The sequence below is a fragment of the Symphalangus syndactylus genome, chromosome 3 (assembly GCF_028878055.3).
Source record: "Symphalangus syndactylus isolate Jambi chromosome 3, NHGRI_mSymSyn1-v2.1_pri, whole genome shotgun sequence".
Taxonomy (NCBI): Eukaryota; Metazoa; Chordata; class Mammalia; order Primates; family Hylobatidae; genus Symphalangus; species Symphalangus syndactylus.
In genome coordinates, this window is record NC_072425.2 from 112823590 (window position 1) to 112844964 (window position 21375).

The following is a 21375-nucleotide window of genomic DNA, read 5'->3' on the forward strand; positions in this document are numbered from 1 at the left end:
CCCCATAATATACTAATCCAATGTTCTTAGGAAGAGTCATCCTAAGAGAACACTGGTGCTGAACACAGGTGATTTTCTACCTGAGCATACAGGTCCAGTATTCAATATTCTGCTTTCTATGTGGTCCCAGACATGGTAATGGTCACAAGTAAAAGTTGTAGAGACCTAATAATCAGTACAAGCCTCAGACAAAAAGTAATTACAGCCAGCTCTTGCATTCATTTCTTGACCTCCCTTTAGCTACCCCTTTAGCCATGCATATTTACATCTTGCTCATCAAAAAATAATTATCTGCACTAAAATTAACTCATCATTGATAGTAATAGCATTACCTAGATGTACATTATTTTAGATAATTGGTTTAAATTTAATATTCTGATTTCTGAAACACATTCCATTCAGGAAAAAGAAAAAACAATGTCTCCAAATTCTTGATCCAATAGAAATTGCATAATCTTAAAAGGAAGAGTCCTGAGAGAATAGTGTGAGGTTGAGAAAAGATCTGAAGTGACAAGATGAGCAATTAATACTGGAATTGCTATTAGTCTGGTAACCTTCGGCAAGTCAGAGACTCAGTTTCTTCATCTTGTAAAGTAGGAAGAATCTAAGTGGAATGGCTGGGTAAAGTTTAAGTAGGCCATCAGAAAATACTTTGTAGTCTATAGAGCATTATCTCATCCAGGCTCCTACTCAAAGTACAAACCTGCCCTTTAGCATCACTGACAGCCTCTTCTTGATCACTTCTAGTGATGGGGAACTCATCTTTGGAAGGTCATTTTTGACAGCCCAAATGATAAGAAAGTATATATATAAAGTGTGTGTGTGTTTGTAAAAATACACACATATATTTACATATGTACACCAATATACATACATACACATATATGTATATAGGCATATATATTTAGCCATAATAAATTCCTCCAACATCAGCTTCCTGGTTAATCCTGATCATCAGCTCTAGCTCAGAGCTTCATTAAGGGAAGGAACAGGTCAGTAAGAATCTATTCTGTAGGAACAGGAACATGGGAACATTTGTCACAGCGCTGATGACTGCCCTTGCTGTGTTTTGTTAATAACTGATTTATATTGCTTATCATGCCTATTCCAGGCAAGTAGAATGAGTTTGCTTTCTCTGAGTTCCAGGGAGGAGGAAGCCAACACAGATGAAAGGGTCCCTGCTCTGTTCAAGAGGGTAGCACTAGCCACACAGCTATTCCATTTTAAATTAAACTGAATTAAAATTTTAGTTCCTCATTTCACAGGCTCAATAGCCATATGTGATTAGTTATTGTGTGGCATAGATATCAAACATTTCTATTGTAGCAGAAGTTGTTTGAAGAGCTGTGGTTGATGATTCATTACCATCTACAATATGCCAGGGACCAGTTAAACTCTACATGCAAGCACTAAAACATCAATAGTGGAAGTTTTCTATCCCTTGAAAAAATTACATAATAGCATGATTAACTGAGCTCTTACTCCGGACAGTTCAAGAAAAACGGTGGCTTTTATTCCCAAATGAACATCATAGGCTTCGCTCTCTTTCCCAACAATCTTAAGAAAGTGGAGATACTATTAATTGGTTACCTATGTTGTTATCAAATGCTCATTTCCACTTACATTTGGAGATCTGAGTTTCTCTCTAAGGCAGAGGTCTTTAAATCATGAGGTGCCATGCCCAGATCAGAACTAAACAAAAACTGAAACTTTGAATTGGCAAATGTCATTGCTCATTTCTTCCTAAAAAGTGAAGACCTATGGTTAATTCAGCTGCAGGGTATGGTGAAATAACTACAGTTATTTAGTTACACTATTTCTTTCACCACTTATCTGAGTGAAGACGTCCAGGTTGGATACTATATGTAGAGCTTTATATTAACTTTTCTCCAGGAATAAGAAAGTGTCCACACTGCCTTTTGTCTTGAAAACATAATTGGGGAAGGTGTACCACAAAAGAATGGGATTCTCTCTGAGAGCATGTTTAGCTACTGTCACAGCTTTAATTTGGAAGGGTGAAATATTTACATCTGGCTAAGTCTGCCCTTCAAGAGCTGGGGCCAGATATTTGCCACCTCTCAGCCTTGGTCTTTTCTTCTGTAAAACAGCAGGATTGGAGTATATGATCAGAAAGGTTTCTGTAATTCCAATGACTTCCCAAAATAATCATGACCCACATCCTATCTATAAACCTCACATAGTTCTCTCCCTAACCCATGCTGTTGTCACAACACTCCTACAGTCTTTTTTTTAGGACTTAGTAAACCGTTCCGACAAATTACTGTATTCTACTCATAGGCTTTATCTTACAGTCAGCAAATCATTTGCTAAAGTGCTAAACTCCCAGAGTCATAAGTCCACATTCTGGAGGGGCTTCCAGCAGCGGTTGGTAAACTACTGCCCAAAGGCCAAATCTGACCCACCTCCTATTTCTGTACACCCAAGAGCTCAGAATAATATTTACATTTTTAAATGGTTGGAAAAATAAAATTAAGCATAATATTTCATGTCATACGAAATTCAAATTTCAGTGTCTATAAAGTTGCATTGGAACTCAGTGACATCCATTCATTTATCTATTGTCTATGGATACTTGTGGCCTACACAGCACAGTTGAGTGGTATTTGGCCATACCACTATGACTACATAGTCTACATACCACTATGTATGTAGACTCTCTCATACAGAGACTGTATGGCCCACAGGCCTAAAATATTTACTACCTGGCCCTTTACCTGCCCCTGGGTGTAGAGCACAGAGTCTGGAGTCAGATGGCTTGGCAGTATAGCTCAGCTCTGTTCTGTTCCTTCCGCTTCCTCAACTGTATAATGGGAATGACAATAGTACCTATCCCATGGGTTTTTATTAAGATTAAGCAAATAAGTAAAATGCGACGAGGATCTGGCATACTTTTATTATTATATATATGTCTGATGTTATTATAAGTTGCCACAATTTTTTCCCGCAAATTAAAGTATTAGCAGCTGACCAATTTGTTAGCAATAATTGTAAGAACTGAATTTGCAACACTCCATTAAAATTCAATTCTTTAGCAGTAAAGCAGTAGGAAGATGTCTAAGGACAACTGATATACCAATTCGTATAGCCGTTTATCCACGAAGCTAATTCTGCAGTACTTAAAAATATTTTATATGCTTTATACTTCTTTCAAACTTGAGTCTTGAGCTTGTACTCAACATTGAGTTCAGCTCTGACATCTATTCCTTGTAGTCGGTTACCTCTTTCTGAACAAACAGGCTTCCAAAGAGAGACCAGGGGACTCATTAGATGTCTCATCTACCTTGATTGCTACCTTGATGATTGAAAACAGTAACCTGCTTCCTGAATCAAACACAAAACAGGCAACATGCAGTGTCTTTGCTATGCCACAACAGGGACTATTAGAATTTTTCTCACAATTCGGACTTTTGTTTTCAAAAGGGCTTGTGAGGGAAGTTACACACAAGAGAAAAACAATGAACCGAATGAGGACAATAGCCCACGAATTTAGAATGGAGGAAGCCCGTCCACCACAGCGAAAAAGCACAGTTCCACATTGGCGGGTCCTCCAATATTTGTGAAATGTTGATGACCCTTTACATGTTTCTGTGCAACCTCCACAACAAATACTGTGAATCTTGCTTATTAATGCGTTTCTCAATATGAAAATTCAGGAAATCATTAAGTCTAGTCCTTAACAGTGAAGGGCAAGCAATTTTCTGTCATTGAAATTACACAAAACAAAACAAAACAAAAAGCTCACGCTTGAATTGCTTCGGACTATTCAACTGGGAGATAGAAAAATATATGAAGTAAAGAAGAATAACCTACATCGAAGTTCCTATCTCTTATCTTCCTGAATACTTAGTAGCACACTATTAGTTTGTTCTAAACTTTTCTTGTATAAAAAGTAGCTGAATAATTTTAGGGAAATGGATTGCTTTATCTGAATCATCCAGATAATTCAAACAATTCATTTTCCTAAGAACGATCTGGGTGAGGCTGTCCTGCCCGGAAAATGCCCTCTGCCCTACTCAGGACACGAGCCACGCTCAGCTTAAACAGGCAAGGAATTGTCCCCTAGGAAGGAAATACGCCGTTGTCGTTCAATGAACTTTGCAACCAACAACAAGCTAAACTCTCCCTTGCACACAGTTCGTCAAGTTAATTCTTATTTTCCAAGGGCGCTTTCGTATTTCCATCTTTCAACGACTCCTTCACCCATTGGCACCTAAGGCTTACCCTAACGCATCCAAACCCCTGCCTCGCGATGGTGCGCTCCGCTTATAGTAGCTCCGTCCTGTCCAATAAAGTTGTTTATAATAAGAAATGTGCTAGATAATAGCCAAGTCCGAAGGAAAAAAAAAAATGAATTCCTGGGGTGCTGTACTGGTGTTGGAATGTGCCATTAGTTTTGGAGGGAGGAAAGTCCCTGGTCTGAATTGCCTCGCAGGTCGTAGGCCACCACTGGACCTTCAACCGTGCACTGCATTAGCACTGTAATGGCAAAGATACGAAGAAGCGCGCAGGCAGGACAGCCACGGCCGCGCGCACAGGCAAGAGCTGGAGACCGCTGCGGAGCGCGTCCCCCACGCCCGCGTGGTGCGCTCTGGGGCGGCCCCCTCGCAGCAGGGCGGGGCGGGGCAGGCGGCGGAAAGGCCTGGCGCACAGGGCGAGGGCGGCGGCGGCGCAGTCTGCAGCATGGCGTACCCGGGGCATCCTGGCGCCGGCGGCGGGTACTACCCAGGCGGGGTAAGTGCTGACTGCGCGGAATCGCGGCCCAGGCAGCTCCGAGGCGCTAAGAGGCCACCTTGGAGATGCTGCGGCCAGCGGAGTGAGGCGCTGCTGGGCGGCTGCCCGGGCTCCTTCCGCCTTCAGCTTCTCCCTGCGCTCGCGGCCTCGCCCTAGGCCCCTGCGATTCGGCCTCTCCCCTCGTTTCCCCCGTCCCTTCTCCTGGATGGCTCTGCGGGGCCAAGGTGAGGGTGGACTGGGACCCTAGAAGCCCACCCTGCGGCTTCTCGGATACGCGGCGTGAAATCGTGTTAATTGGGTGTTGGCTGACCCCCACCCCACCCCCGCCCTCTTGGTTGTCTCCCAAAGCAACAACAGTCATTTTATTCTAGAATGATATACCTTCCTCCGTTAAAAAAAAAAAAAAAAAAGAGAAGGGGGACGGAAAAAAAGGGAAAACCTGCTGAAGTAAAAGACCTGTAGGAAGGCAGCCTCGCCGGGCGTCTGGGATGCGCGTTGTCTTGGGAACTGTTTCCGAGACAGGCAATGTTCCCTCGCCACCCACGAGATACAGCCCGGCCAGACACGTTACTCTTCCCTAGGCTACACCCGTCTCAGAATGTTACCAACTCCAGCCTTCCATCGTTCATAAAACGCTCTTAAAATACCATAAATGCTGTAACAACAAAAGGAGAATTCGAAGCCCTGCCATTCATTGGCTTACCTAGTTTGCACTCACCTCAGTAACCTTCAGGTTAATAGGGGTTTTAAAAGTTGCTTTAAATATGTAGACATCACTTTCACAGCAAATCTTTATGGTCGAAGTTGCCAGTTTTTAAATTACGGGGTGTGAATGGAGGAGAGGGGTGGAGTGTTGGCAGAGTGTGCCCGGTGGTGGGGAGGTGAGCCTCGTGAAGGGCGGGCAGGCGGGCAGTTGTCTGGCCTTGCACAAAAGCCCTCAGTGGTGAAAGAAGAAAACTTGATTCGGCAGAATGACGTGTATGTGTTTCCTGTTTCACAGTATGGAGGGGCTCCCGGAGGGCCTGCGTTTCCCGGACAAACTCAGGATCCGCTGTATGGTTACTTCGCTGCTGTAGCTGGACAGGTTAGCTTTTCCCTTTAATATTAAAGAGCCGTTATTGTCTGCATTTGTGGTAGCTCTTTATATAGTGACACAGAAAAGCGAACTTCCTCTGGTACTGAGTCCCTTTGCTTCTGCAAAAGAAAAAAAAAGTTCTTTGTTTCTTATTTTAGTTTTTTATTTCTGAATGTTCAAAATAAATTAGGACAAAGTGTTACTCGTATTTATGTGAGTTCAGTTCGAAACCAAACTTGTGGTTGAATTAAAGGGTCCAGGATGGTTTCAAGCGAAGAAATTCAAGATCTGGTAAATATAAACCCTTGTTTGTACAACTTAAAGACATATATTAGTAATTACATAGCTCGATTCTAATGGCACTTTCTTTGGGTTGAACTTGATTGCTAATCATTCACCTCCTTAGGAAATCTGGTAAAAACCCACCAGCTTCTAAATAAGGAAGTTACTGTTCCCTTCTTAGTATCAGGAAGTTAATCTTGTGAACAATGTAGTTTCTCTTTGATGCAGATGCTGTTACTAGGTCAGCCCCTCCATGTCCTTATTAGGTGTTGTGGCCTGTTGACCCAGAGAAGCAGTTAAGGTCAGCTCCCCAAGACCTTTCACTTGTCTGCATTGAGTTGTATGACAGGTGCTATCTTACATTGACAGGTGCTATCTTACATTGAGAGGGGACACTTCCCTAGCTCATGAGGTCACTGTGTACAGTAAATATACTGTTGGTATAACCCAGACATGTCCAGAGGGGATGTTTGTTCTTAGGAATTCAACCTAGTCTTGTTTTGACCAAAAGCTAGAAATAGCAAAATCTTAATGTGAAAACTGTAGAATATTATGGGATAAAAAACCTAAGACCACTTTTTAAGGTAGTACTCTAAGAAATACAGCTTAAGAAATTGAATGGAAAATATAGTCTAAAACTGGAAGACCTTCCCCTTAAGTATCTACTTAATCTGTTAATGATCCGTATCTTTGAAACCACAAGACATCGCAAACCTCAAGACTAGCATTCTTAGATTGCCAGTACCTCCAGCATGTAAGTGACCCCACCTGCTTAGCTTTCAGCAGCCCTGGCCTGTATTCAGCATACCCATTGTCTTTCAAATTGCTGATCTTGCTCCTCATTTATAACTTATAATACCCAGTGACTTGAGGATTCAGGTATTTTATTTTAAAGTCCCTAAAAACCACATATATCTAGTTCTTTCCCAGTTCAGCCAGTGAATGGGCACTGGGAACCTAATGTGAATCTTCCAGATGTATTTGTGCTCTGAAGAAAATGATTCACTATATCATAAGAAAAAGTGACCAAGGAGGCCTTTTCCTGTTTGAACCAAGCCTTCTATTTACTGATGTCTGGTGTGTACCTTGCTCTCTCCACCCCCCTCAAAAAAAAATTATTTAAAAATGTTTAGCTGTAGCAGTTTCCTAGCTCAGATTGAGAGAAGAGTAGTTGCCAAGACAGACTCTTTCTTTCATCATTAAATTACTTTTGGAAGTGGGTTAAGGAAAAGAATGCCCACTTTTGGAAGGCATTCCTTTTAATAAAAAGTCATGCATGATGGCATGATGATACTGATTTTCTTTGTTGTTATTGCTTCATTGAATGCTGAAGGTAAACAGATAACTCGAAAGTACAAATCACTATTATGATTCCTCTAATTTTTTTTCAAAAGGATGGGCAGATAGATGCTGATGAATTGCAGAGATGTCTGACACAGTCTGGCATTGCTGGAGGATACAAACGTAAGTTGACAGTCCCAAAGTTTGTCCAAATGTACTTTCGTGTTTCCTATCTTAGCTGTTACTTGTGATTACAGCCTTCAAGAAAACTGAGCTTGTCTGATCTAGCAAAGTTTAGAATTCCAAAAGCTAAAATACAGTACTATTTCAAAATGTTGATTTGAAAACAGTTTTTAAATCACTCCAGGCTGGGCACAGTGGCTCAACACCTGTAATCCCAGTACTTCAGAGGCCCAGGCGGGAGGATTGCTTGAAGCCAAGAGATTTTGGCTGCAGTAATCTATGATTGTACCACTGCACTCCAGCCTGAGCAACAGAGCAAGACCTCGTGTCTAAAATAATAATAATAATAAATTATTCCATCCTACCTGCCAATTTAGTGGATTTCTCAGATTTGGATTTTGTGTACCTAGAACCAGTGAGACAGTTTGGGTGGCCTCCTTCACAGAGGACAAGGTAGGGTGCTGAAATGGAATCTGCCAGGTTAGGTGTCATTAACTGACATTAGGAACTGACATTTACTGTTACTTGCCAAGAGCCTACTCTGCCCTGACCTGGTGGCACTTAAGGCTTTGAGTGGCTGCTCCTGCTCCCCTGGTCCCTGAGTGGCCTATCCTGCACTCCTGGTCTCTTGAGCTTTGGCCATGCTCTTGCTAACATAAGTGGTTGCCATGACATCCCTCAGGTCTTTCCTCTTCTACTTCATAGAATGTATTCAGGCTAAGTGGGAAGTGCCCTTTCTACTTACTGGACCTGCTGCTCCATAATTCAGCCCTTGCCCTACCCCTGCCTTTTGAGCACTCTGCCATGAGCTGAGAGTAGTGAAATACTGCAAAGATGCCCCTTCCCTGGCAGGGCACAGTGGCTCACACCTGTAATCTCAGCACTTTAGGAGGCTGAGGTGGGAGGATTGCTTGAGCCCAGGAGTTCAAGACTAGCCTGGGCAACATAGTGAGACCTTGTCTCTGCAAAAAATTTAAAAATTAGCCAGGCATCGTGGCATGTACCTGTGGTCCCAGCTACTCAGGAGGCTGAGGTGGTAGGATTATAGGAGCCCAGGAGGCGGAGGTTGGAGTGAGCCAAGATTGTGCCACTGCACTCCAGCCTGGGTGATAGCCTGTCTCAAAAAATCCAAAAAATTGCTGCATCCCAATTGGGGGCTTCTCGTCATCCAACACACATGAAGTGGTTCGTCTTGAAATTAGATCTTGAACATGATAGATTTCCAGGGTAGAGAATAATGTCTTAGTTCAAATACATTACCTGCCAACTTCTTTGCCAGTTGTTAATTGAGACAAAACATGGAATTGAAGACCCAATTTCATGGTTAGCTGTGGATTAAAATGTTCAAACTAGAATTCACACTTGTGAATTTATAGTGGCCTTTTTTTTTAAACTATTTGACATGGCATGTATTAGATGGCTGTCTTTGAACCCTTTGCGTTTGTTTTCATCATCCTTTGTTTTGTGTGACTTTAGTATCGTATTACTCTTTCCTAATTGGAGGAATTAATACAAACAAAGAACCTTTCAAGTTCCTGTTATTTAATGTAGTCCTAAACAAAATAAGCACTTTTTGGCTTAGGGGATGTTTTTCTTTACTGTGTAGGCAGTACATTTAAATTGTTAATTGTTATGCAGTTGAGCTGGTAAACAAGGTAGGCCTGCCTATTAGCAGGGTTTACTAAAGTGCGTGAGATCACAGCATGTCCTGTTATTCTACATCCTTTCAGTAGATGAGGTGTGGCAGATTTTAGAATCTGACTAACAAAATGGGTTATATATTCTTAGAGAGCAGTCCTTTTAAAATTTCATTGAGAAAGCCACATTTAGTGATGGCCTTAGATCAACGCATTAAAGAGAAAGCATTTCCTGAGTCATGGGGACTATGTGATTGAACCCTTTGCCTACTCTCTGGTGGCTATACTGAACCACAGAACCATCCTCCATATGAGGTGTCAGGGTTTTGTAATACAGATATTATATGGCCATTAGTCTTTTAAACCCAGCTTCCGAACCAAAAAGCACAGATCCAAATTGGATGGGCAGGTGGGATACTCCAGTTCAGAGCCTATGGGCCCTTCTTAACCAGTTTAAAAGGAAGCAGTCATACCTAGAGGTGGAGTTGGTGAGAGAAGTTGTGTTCCAGTCAGTAAGATTGTAATTCAGCTTCTCTTTTTTCCTGAATTTAGTTGTTCGTCTGTGGTAAGGTTGAGAGAAACAGCTGGAGGTAGGGCTTTCCTTCTAGGTCCGTTATATTGTATGTTTCTGTGAGAAGAAAAGATGTTTGAGGCATTCTAGTAGAATGAACAGAAGAGAAGAAAAAGAGTAAAGGTAAATTACAGCAGAGATTCTTTGGAAATTATTAAAATTAACATTATTTAATTTAAATTAATTTATTTCAAAATGTTGAATTTTAATTATAATTTAGTTATAATTATATGTAGTTACGTTTATGTAACTATAATACTTATAATTTTAATTTTAAATATTTAATTAAAATAGAATTAACACTAATAAAAGTTATACTCTTAACAAAATTGAGAAAGAGTTTTCCTTACCAAAACGTATTGGACATCAGCGTTCTAGTTCATTGGAACTGTCTAGAATGGTGTATTTTTTGTTCATTCACTTTTGTTCACTGCCATCTCACTGCCCTTTCAGATCCTTCTCACAAAAGAGGACCAGATTCCTGATCTTCCTGATCTGTCCCTCTCCTCCTCAGTCTTTACTAACAGCTTAGAAGGAATTCAAGGTCCTCTGTAATGCACCCTCCCCTGACCAAACATATTTTCTCCCACTCCTTTTGTACTCTTTGAAAGTCATATTGAGCCATTCACTTACGCTTTGCCTGTCCTGGGCCTTCCACTTCTCTCTTTGCTTATGCTGGTCCTTAGCTGTCACCAAATGCCCCCATCATTCTTGTCATTCAAGGCTTGGCTTAAATTCTGTGTCTTCAATGAAGCCTTTCTTGATTCTCTTACTGGAAAGGAGCCTCTCACTTCTCAACCCTTCTGGTACTTTCTGGCCCTTCCATTATAATTTAGCACTCCACCATGATTAGGGTTGTATGTGTATGTGACTTATCTTTTCTTAGACTGTCAGCTAGGACAGTATGCAGTTTTACAATTTTATCTCCCAAGTTCCTGTTACCCTGAGCCCTGAACATAATAAGTACTTAACAGTGGCTGTTGAGTTAATGAATATGGAAAATTTTCTAAGTCAGAAAAATTATAGCCCTGTAGCCTCATTGGCATTTTAATTTAAGATTATACATTAATTTTTGAGCATTAGTAAAGATCAGAAAATTTTATTCAAAAAACATTCCTTCTTAGATGATCTGAGAGGGTTGTACATATAAAGTGCAGGGCTCTGCAGCTTCTTGCGTGGGGATGAGAATTTGGTGCCATCCAACCATACCAGTGCATTTTTAGTGAATACTTCCTATGAGCTAGGTGCTGGCTCTGTAGCCACAATCACTGCCTGGGTGTTGGGAAAACCACTGGGATAAGTAAGGAGAGAGGCTGTGGAATCACATAGGATGGGCACATAACCCAGACAGGAGTCAGGAAAGTTTTCCTTGCAGAATTGATACCTATGCTGAGCAGAAGTGAAAGTCCAGCAAAAATGAGGCCGACCATGAAGTGAGTGGGATGGGGAAGTTGTGTCCTAGGCTGTTAGAACAGCATGTGCAGAAGACCCAGAAATAGCATGGTTCAGTCAAGAAACTGAAAAATTCTCCATGAAGATAGTGTATGGGGTTGAACAAGCGTAAGAGATGAGCTTGACTGGCAAAATAAGTGTGTTACCTTATGTGCCAGTTAAGGTGCTTGGACTTTATCCTGAGAACAGTAGATCACTGATACTGGGTTTTACATAGGAGAGCACATACCACCCCTGACTGTAGGGTAAAGACTAACAAATTGGGGGACATGGAAGTAAAACAAGAGTCAGAGATGCCCATTAGGGAGCTGTTGGAGTCATACAGGTGAGAGAAATGCTAACTAAAGAGACAGTGGGGCTGGAAATGGACTCTGCAGCTGTTTAGAAGGTGATTGATTATTGGTGGAAAGGGAATTGAAGAGGCTCCCAGGTTTCTGGCTTGGGTGACTGCTGAGTGGATGGGGGTGCCATTCATTAACAGAGACAGAGAAGCTGTCTGCCTCATTGCCCCTTTAATACCTTCATATGAGCCCAACACAGTTGGCTCTGCCCCATGGTTTTCAAGCCGTCCCGAGCAGTAGTTCTTAAACTTGAGCAGCATTGGCATCACCTGGAAAGCTGACAAAAACCAGATTGCTGGGTCCTGCCCTGGAGTTTCTCATTCAGAGGTCTGGAGTGAGCCCTGAGAATTTCACCTCTAACAGGTTTCCATGCTGGTTCAGGTTGAGCCAGCTTCTTTAACATGAGTATGTATCACCTGCACATTTGCTAAAATTCAGTTTCTGATTTTATTGGTGTAGGTTAAGGGCTGAGACTCTGCAGTTCTTCAAGCTTCTGGGTGATGCTAATATGGCTGGTCCAGGAATCATACTTTGAGTAGAATGGTGGTCTCAGCCTTGGCTGCTCACTAGAATCATCTGAAAACCTTTTTAAAAATACAAATACCTGGGTCCCACACTCAGAGTTCCTGATTTAATTGTTCTATGGTGTAGCCCAGGTATCGGAATCTTTTAAAGCTTTGATTCTGATAAGCACCAGCATGGAGAACTACAGCTCCAGATTAGAGCGACTTCATACCTCCATACAACTTAAAAGTCAGAATGAAGAATCTACCAGCTCTTTCCCAAAAGTGTAAAAAGTGCTTCCTCCTCTTCTCACCTCAGAGGATATTATCTGTGGATCAAATGGAGATTGAAGGACCAAAATAGACACAGTCACTAGTCTTTTTATTTCCAGTAAAGCATATGCCAAACACAGGAATCTATTAAATGTGTGAAACCTATCATTTGCACTGTTGGGAGACATTACAGTAATTAGCACAGTTGTGTTTTAATTTCAGTTTGGTTAGAGAAAAAAATATGAAGCTAGAAAGAGCTGTAAAAAATGTTCTGTGTTAACAAACTTGCATAATTTATACCAGCTTTTCCCACATGACCCTTGTCACTTCTGCCATTTAGCCTTATAGCTTCTTTGTACCTATACAATTTCTTCAGTCATTGATTCCCATTAATACAATGTAAGAGGTTATTTGTTTTTAATTTCCTAATGCTTAGATTACCAGTAACCACACCCATATGTGTGCTCTGGTTTGGTTACATAAGTGAAGTACCAGAATGCCCTCGTAACACTCCTAAACTGTAGGTAAATTAAAAAGGCTTCTGAATAGTGGCCACCACTGAATTGGTCATGGGGTCTTCTTATCTAGAGTACTCTTATTTAACACATAATTCTAACAACCATATTTATCTGGTTTCATATATAAGCTAAGAGGTCATAGACTATTTGAGGTAGGAGGTTACTGCTCAGTACCTGACATTGAAGGGAAAATAGAAAAACAAGTAATCAGACACAAAATTAGCAAAACCAGCAATTTATAGTCATTTATGAGTAGGAACAAAGCAACCCTGACTTCCCACCCACCGTGTTGGATATAATACATTATGGTTCGTTATGGTGACTTGAACTTGCTATATTACAGTTTCAAAGCAAGAAAGTATGAACAGTACTATGTAATACTTTTTTCTTTTTTTTTGAGATGGAGTCTTGCCCTGTCACCCAGGCTGGAGTGCAGTGGCATGATCTCAGCTCACTGTAACCTCCTCCTCCCAGGTGCAAGCAATTCTCCTGCCTTAACCTCCTGAGTAGCTGAGATTACAGGTGTGTGCCACCACGCCTGGCTAATTTTTGTATTTTTAGTAGAGACAAGTTTTTGCCATGTTGGCCAGGCTGGTCTCAAACTCCTGACCTCACGTGATCCACCTGTCTTGGCGCCCCACAAAGTGCTGGGATTATAGGCGTGAGCCACCATACCCGGCCTATGTAATACTTTTTAAAAGGAATTCTATCAAATTTATTTAAATCAAATTTGGGTTCCTAGCGAAAAATCCTCTTTATGGAGAAAAGGCTACTTTGAAGGTCCATATGATTAGTCACACGTAAATTGAGTAGCATGTAAAAATAAAAGTGTAAATAATCATATTTCTAATTAATTTGAAAGTATCCAGTATAATGTGAATTTTTGGACTTGTGTTAATATGTATCTACTTTTCTTGATTCAACAGCTTTTAACCTGGAGACTTGCCGGCTTATGGTTTCAATGCTGGATGTATCCTTTACCTTGATGGTTGTCTGGAATAATTTTTTCTAAAATTCTAAAGGAATTCATCTTAGAATTAATATCTAGTAAACACAAAGTAATAAATGATCACTAAAAAGCTTTCTGAAATAATTAGCTTCAATTATAGGGTGGAATTTGGTGTGAATAAAGGAAGAAAAGAAATTTAGTAAACAGAATGTTGTTCAGGAATTCAAGGAAATATCAAAGTATTATAGAACAAGTATAGAGTCCAGAGTGTCAGGACAGCTTTTTTTTCTTTAAATTGATTCCTGTGCAAGCGATGGGATTTTTCACATCCCAGTTGTTGGACTGAGTTTAGGTAGTGCTGACTATCTAGTGCGTTCCATCCCACCTCATTTGTCTGGGGGTACTAAACAAGGGAATAATATTACCAGAGATGATGTTAGGACAGAAGGGCAAACAGCATAGCCTGAAGCACCCAGAAAGTACAGCCTAGTTCCAGTAACAAGACTGCTTTTTATAAGTGGTTCACAATGGCAGTGCTATTTCCTTATAATCAAGTCATGTAAGTTATCTTTTCCCCACAGTAAAAATAGGCACTTGAGCTTTTTCTCCATAGCCCCTTTTTATTCTATTTTTAAATCATTAATCTTACATCATACCAAGAATAATCTACAATAACTTTTTTAGCCATTGAATATTGAATTCCCCTTATCCTTGATCTTTCATTTAATCCTTAGAAAATATTGCAAAATACAGCTCTAATCCTTGATTAAAGTTCAGAGAGATATGTCTGGCACAATGGGTTTCAATGAATTTAAAGAACTCTGGGCTGTACTGAATGGCTGGAGACAACACTTTATCAGTTTTGACACTGACAGGAGTGGAACAGTAGATCCACAAGAATTGCAGAAGGCCCTGACAACAATGGGTGGGTATGGCTTACTAGAACTCTCCATTCATTGGTAGAAGTTAGTTGTTTTTTATTTTTAAAACTAGGCCGGGCGCAGTGGCTCACGCCTGTAATCCCAGCACTTTGGGAGGCTAAGGAAGGTGGATTGCCTGAGCTCAGGAGTTCAAGACCAGCCTGGGCAACACGGTAAAACCCCGTCTCTACTAAAATACAAAAACATTAGCCAGGCATGGCAGCATGCACCTTCAATCCCAGCTACTCGGGAGGCTGAGACAGGAGAATCGCTTGAACACAGGAGGCAGAGGTTGCAGTGAGCCAAGATCGCACCACTGCACTCCAGCCTGGGCAACAGAGTGAGACTCCCTCTCGTAAATAAATAAATAAATAAATAATTGCTACCTGAAGGCAGTTTCTGTTTTCTTAGAAATTATGTGTTCATAATTAATATGAGTTTGCAGTCTTAAAAAATAAAATAGTGCTTGTTTATTTTATTTTTTAATGAGCTTTTGCAATCCTTTAACCTTTTTACTGGATGACTTTTAGGATTTAGGTTGAGTCCCCAGGCTGTGAATTCAATTGCAAAACGATACAGCACCAATGGAAAGATCACCTTCGATGACTACATCGCCTGCTGCGTCAAACTGAGGGCTCTTACAGGTGAGTTCTATAAGGTCATGTCATCACCACAAGCCAAGACACAGTTTTTATTACATTGCATCTCTCAGTGCTTCTCAACTTTTATTCTTCCCAAATTTTTCTCTTGCTTTAGTAGTTTTTTCAGATTACTATTAAGCATATCTGGCAAAATAATTTTTTTTTCCAGAATTTATTTTAGATTAGTAAGTAATCTGCCATTAAAATAAACAATTAAATTTTACTAAAATGTTCTAAAACATAATCAGCTAACTTGTGCATTTTTGACCAGATTATAATGAATTTTTCCCTAGAATGTGAAATATTTGGAAAGAGTGAAATTAAAATAAAATCCTTTTCTATACGGCAGAGCCGAAATGGTAGAGAAACTGATCACAGCCCATTTGTTATACCGGAGACTCTATCTGTTTCTTAAGCAGTATCTTTTTTTATTGAGAAGCTAGAAATTCTGTGCTTTTATCACAATTAAGTAATGGCCATGGAAGTTGCACAGCTTTTACTGACTTTGGGTAAGGTATTTTCCGCCATGGAAGTTGCACAGCTTTTACTGACTTTGGATAAGGTATTTTCTCCAGATCTAAAAAAAAAAAAACCACAGTTGGGCAGCTTCTGCCTGTTACTTTGTTGCATATTAAATCTTTTACTATTCATATAGTTGGCTTCTTTGCTTTGGTCTTTTATGTTAATTGGTTGCACAATTTAAATGTTACTGCAATGTGAATTCAATGCCAAAATAACTAACTTTTATGATTTTAGAAAAACTGTTTAAAGAAAAACCATAAATTTTACTGTGTTGTTTTACAGACAGCTTTCGAAGACGGGATACTGCTCAGCAAGGTGTTGTGAATTTCCCATATGATGATGTAAGTCTTAGAAATTAAGAGATATAGTAGATGAAAAAGATGTAGACCAGATGGGTATCCCTTTGAAATTAGCTGTTAAGAATATCTTAAGGATGCCAGAGACATAAGGGATTCAAAAGTTAGAAAGTTATCATCCAGAATTTCATGTATTAGTCTTTACTATAGTTAGACCATAGTTTGATTTGCATTCAAAGACATGGGTTCAAGACCCAGCCTTGTATTTATTAGCTGGGTCACTTAAGCAGGTTTCTTAATTGCTGTGACACTGTATGAATAAAGAAGATATAGTAGTAATGCCTTTTTCACTGAGCTGTTGTAAGATTTCTATTAGAAATGCCCTTGAAAAACACTATGCAGATATCCTATCTGCGTTTGTCTTCTATAAACAAATCATGTCAGTCATTGAGAATAGATAACAGCTCAATAGCTTTACATACCTAATGTTCTTCATTGAGGGCATAAGGCAGGCACCAACTTAAATCACAATTTTTTTTTTTTGAGACAGAGTCTCGCTCTGTTGCCCAAGTTGGAGTGCAGTGGTGCGATCTCAGCTCACTGCAACCTCCGCCTCCGGGTTCTAGTGATTCTCCTGCCTCAGCCTCCTGAGTAGCTGGGACTACAGGCGTCTGTCACCACACTTGTATTTTTAGTAGAGACGGGGTTTCACTGTGTTAGCCAGGATGTCTCGATCTCCTGACCTTGTGATCTGTCCGCTTAGGCCTCCCAAAGTGCTGGGATTAGAGGTGTGAGCCACTGCTCCCAGCCAAATCACAATCTAAAACAAGTTATTTACTAAACAGCCACACTAAACAAGGGTAGGGTAAGGCCACGTAACCAGTGTGAACATAACCAAGTGCCATCTTTGATGGCATTAGCTGGATGTATATAACAAAGCTAGGGAGATTGGTTACTTGTTTCTTCAGTTTTTGCTCAGCCATTGATTTAAAAAAAAAAAAAAAATTGTAGAATTGAAATGACTGTAATCACTGAATATTCCATTCTCCATTACAAAATATAAGCTGCATGTATTTTTGGTTTAGCAGCTGCTGCAGTTATAAGTACACGTATGTGTGTGTGAATATGCTTATTTTACCTGCTTAAGGGTGTGTTCTCTTCAACATGCGTTAACTTCTTAGTTGACAGTCCCCTTGCTGTTTCTAAAGATCAGGAGGCTGCCTGGGGAATGGAAAGAAAGACCATGGGCTTTGACTTCAGATGGGGCTACTTAAAAGATTTCTAAACATCCTGATCCTTATTTTCCTTTTCTCTAAAATAGGGATAATCACCTTGACCTTGCAATAGAGCTGCAAGGGTTAGCAGTGTACAATACCTTAGTAGTGTAGGGAACACTGATAGAGCAGAATCTGTTGCTTTATGTTTAGTGAGGAAGCCAACATTTCACAGCAAGTACTGGTATTTCTAATCTCAGGTATCTGAAGGGTTAGCTGTTCTGTTTCTGTGCATACATATACTTGCATGCTACAGTTTATTTTAATAAAGCAGATTTTAAGGGAATAAACTGTTTAAGGTGTTCCATTAGAGTAATGGGGTAATACTGTGCAGTTTGGAAATCCCGTGATACAACAGTATAAACTCCAGTTATTTGTGTTTGTGGTAAGTGCCTTTGACCATGGCCATTTCTAGTCTTAGATATTATTTGGAAAAATAATTATTCAAATAATTATTTAAATTATTTATCCATTGAAGTTATATCTGCTTTCTCTAAGAAGTTTTGATGTGAGAAACCCTATGGATTTTATATTAGACTGCTTCCCTAAAAAAAGGAAACTTTTCCATCTATCATTTACTCATATCTTAGAAAGTTGTAGGGGTTGTTTTACCCACGTTCAAACTAGAAAACCCAATGTAAGCTGCCAGAAATAGGCTGTGCTGTATTAAGTGCTTTGAGGTCTGTCATATAACACTGATTTTTCTTTCAGTTCATTCAGTGTGTCATGAGTGTTTAAATCAAGAGGAAGCTGCATGAATGTAATCGACATTCCAACTGGAGCTCTCCTTTGCTTGTCCTCTTTGCCTTCGGTAATATGTGTAAACTTATATCGCGACTTTCTCTCAACAGCTGTTGTAAAGTTTATTACTTTATGTACAACTGAAGTTTTATTTTAGTTTTGATAATAAATTCTTCGGAACTTTAATAAGATCTAGTCTGTTACACCATTTAGAACTTTCCTGAGCCATTATCAGTCATGCCTTATTTTCTTGCTAAAACTCTATGTAAATTTAAGTATGCAAAATGTTTAAGTCACATTATTTATTTTTCATTGTGAGACACTAAAAACTGTTACTCAGACTACAGGTGTTATCTTTGTCTCCTAGAAAGAATACTCCACACATAAAAACTTAGGTAAATGACATAGACCCACTTGGGTACAATAAAACAACAAAAAAGGTAATCCAGTAATCCATGTCAGGATTCACCTTAGTAGAAGTTTAGCACAGGCCCTTCAAAACCTATTGAATAATTTGATTGGCAAATACTATCTGTCACCAAGTCCCTTTTTGTCATCTATTTAAACCTTTGTTAACTCTCCTTAAAAATCTTGTACATTATAGGCTTAACTATATAAAAAGAAAATTGATAGAAAAAGACTAAGGGAATATGTGAAAATATTAACAATGTTTATTTTTGATTAATAGAATTCTAGATGACTTTAATTTTCTTTATATATTTCAGTATTTTTCAGATTTTCTACATGCTTTCCGTTTAAAATCAGATTTTAGTTTTTAAAATACTGATACATCCATTTTGATATACCATGTATTCACACTTTAAAAAATATACATAGCAGAGTATTGGAAAGTATGTACCAAAACATTGATCTGGCTACCACTGGGAGTCAGGATCATGAGTTCATCTTCTCCCTTCTTACTGCTTTTCCAAACATTCTCCAGTAAGCAGGTACTACATTTATAATGGAAGGAATTTTTTTAAAAAAATTTTAAGCTGTACACTTTCAAGTAAGATCTGAATTCTAATGCTGGCTTGTGCCTCTTACTATGTGGTTTGGTCATTATAGATAATGCCAAGTTTCAGTTTCCCCATCTTTGAAAAGGAGATAATATGTTATCTCTTGGGAGTAGTTCTGAATATGAAAAGTGTGTTGATACAAGAAGCACTAACAATGTTAGTGTTTCTTAAATTTAAAACTGGCCTGGTTTGCCTTTTTTATCAAGAGAGCTTAACAGATAAAAAATGAAATTAGTCTATTTTCTACTTGCCAGCAGAGTATCTGTCTTATTTTAGGATGCAGTGTGAGACTTACCATTCAACTGAACAATTAGTTGTCAACTAATGAAAATAAAACATTTTCTCTAAGCATCTTTAGCCTCATTTCACTATTAATTTTTTAAAATATTGTTAAAATATATATTATTCAAACCTAACATATAACTATGGCAAGTTAGTTAGCCCAGGTTATATATCAGAATGTGAAGCAGCCTGCTATATATTACATGGTGACTATAGATGGCATCTCCGTATATTGTCTGTGAGGCCACAAAGCTCTGCTTGAGCCTGGGCTGTCTAGAAAAGGGCCAAAAAGGGGCTCAGAGGATTAGGAGGCAGGGAGCTCACCTTCAGTGTCCTAGCACCTGCTGTTTGGTTTCAACTCACCAGGGTCCTCTGAGGAAATCATAGTTTAAGGAAATGGTAATTTCCTGGTTGAGGATAAGCAGTAGAGAAGAAGGCCTTGCTGAAGGTTATGGGACATATTTGAACAAGTCCCAAGGTGTGCTGCATCAATTGTGGTTCCGAATTGGCTTTGGGATGAATATAAAACCATCCCTCTGACATTATATTAGTTTGTTCTCACACTACTATAAAGACACTACCCAAGACTGGGTAATTTATGAAGGAAAGAGGTTTGACTCACAGTTCCACATGGCTGGGGAGGCCTCCGGAAACTTATAATTATGGCGGGAGTTGAAGCAGGCACCTTCTTCACAAGGCAGCAGGAGAGAGAAATGCAAGCAGGGAAGTGCCAGATGCTTATAAAGCCATCAGATCTCATGAGAACTCACTATCACAAGAACTTCATGGGGGAAACCGCCCCCATGATCCAATCACTTCCCTCCCTCGATGTAAGGCTTACAGGTCCCTCCCTGGACACATGGGGATTACAATTCGAGATGAGATATGGGTGGGGACACAGAGCCAAACCATATCAGACATCATTCAGTTAATTCCGTTTTAATTATTGATACCTCAAAACGAATCTCTTTATCTCCTCCCCTTCTGCTTTCATTCTTTCCAAAAGCACGGAGCATAGTTTTCAGTATGTCCTTGCAGTTAGAAATTTTCCTTCCCCTTGACAAATTTGATGTATTCATCTCCTTTAATTACAGCCAGTCTTCATTACAAGTGAAATCTCCTGTTGCCTTATTTCTATTTTATGTTGGGTTGTGTTTAATTCATTGTATACTTCTAGTATAGCCTCATCCACTACTTTAAAATTATTTCCTGGTCTGTTTACTTTTTCTTAAAGAATCTAGTTGGAGCATGGTAAAGCTGTGAGTTCAAGCTTGAACACTTCAACTATTTGGAGAATTAAGCTCCTCAAATCACCCTCATTTAGGATTTAATTTTATTTTGGAGATGTGTGCTTTACTCTTGTGTTTCAAGAGATCCATGATTATGAAGTACTTTTAACACATTTCGTGCACTTCCATAGGAATGTGGCTGCTAGAGACCTGGGGATAGTTGGTGTAGATTTGCACCACAGCAGTCAAATTAAAGCTCTTGTGTCTACTGAGTCAAATTGGAGTTTGGACTCTCCTTCAGCCTGATGTTCCAGGTGGTACAAGTCCATGAGCTGGCTGCCATCTGTGAACTAGACTTTGCTTTGGCTCAGCCGAGTTACTGTTTCAGTGTTCATCTAAATGACTTATTATATGACTAAAATATTATAAATGCAAGAAATGGAGCTATATGTAATCACCATAAACTTTTAAAATCTCATAATAAATGTACAAACCCTTCATCAGTGACTTCTTCCTTCTCTTTTTCTCACATTAAAACAGTACCTTGACTACTTTTAACTTATTTCCTATGCAGCCTATGAGCGGATGGCAAGGACCCCGCAAATGCCAGAATAATGATGGATAGGTAAAATGC

At 39.6% G+C, this 21375-nt stretch overlaps 1 protein-coding gene and 1 long non-coding RNA gene across 2 annotated transcripts in view; one reads left to right on the forward strand and one right to left on the reverse strand.

Moving 5' to 3' along the window:
- Positions 1–5745, reverse strand: part of LOC134736212 (uncharacterized) — a 149614-nt gene extending 143869 nt beyond the window's left edge. The window contains exon 1 of the long non-coding RNA XR_010120086.1: positions 5471–5745. This is a non-coding gene — a long non-coding RNA (uncharacterized lncRNA). The remainder of the gene's footprint in view (positions 1–5470) is intronic.
- On the forward strand, positions 4590–21241 carry SRI (sorcin). The gene is made up of 8 exons (XM_055272839.2): positions 4590–4752; positions 5753–5836; positions 7504–7573; positions 13795–13838; positions 14595–14742; positions 15268–15381; positions 16183–16241; positions 18182–21241. Exons 1-8 carry the CDS (start codon positions 4702–4704, stop codon positions 18206–18208), a joined length of 597 nt encoding a protein of 198 aa, XP_055128814.1. The 5' UTR covers positions 4590–4701; the 3' UTR covers positions 18209–21241.
- Positions 21242–21375: the final 134 nt, after the last annotated feature.

Excerpts from the sequence above, each read along its gene's own strand:
- SRI (XM_055272839.2), top strand. The coding sequence starts at position 4,702 with ATGGCGTACCCGGGGCATCCTGGCGCCGGCGGCGGGTACTACCCAGGC. Across the intron at positions 5,837-7,503 it reads TCGCTGCTGTAGCTGGACAG|GATGGGCAGATAGATGCTGA; the intron begins GTTAGCTTTTCC and ends TTTTTTCAAAAG. Across the intron at positions 15,382-16,182 it reads CAAACTGAGGGCTCTTACAG|ACAGCTTTCGAAGACGGGAT; the intron begins GTGAGTTCTATA and ends GTTGTTTTACAG.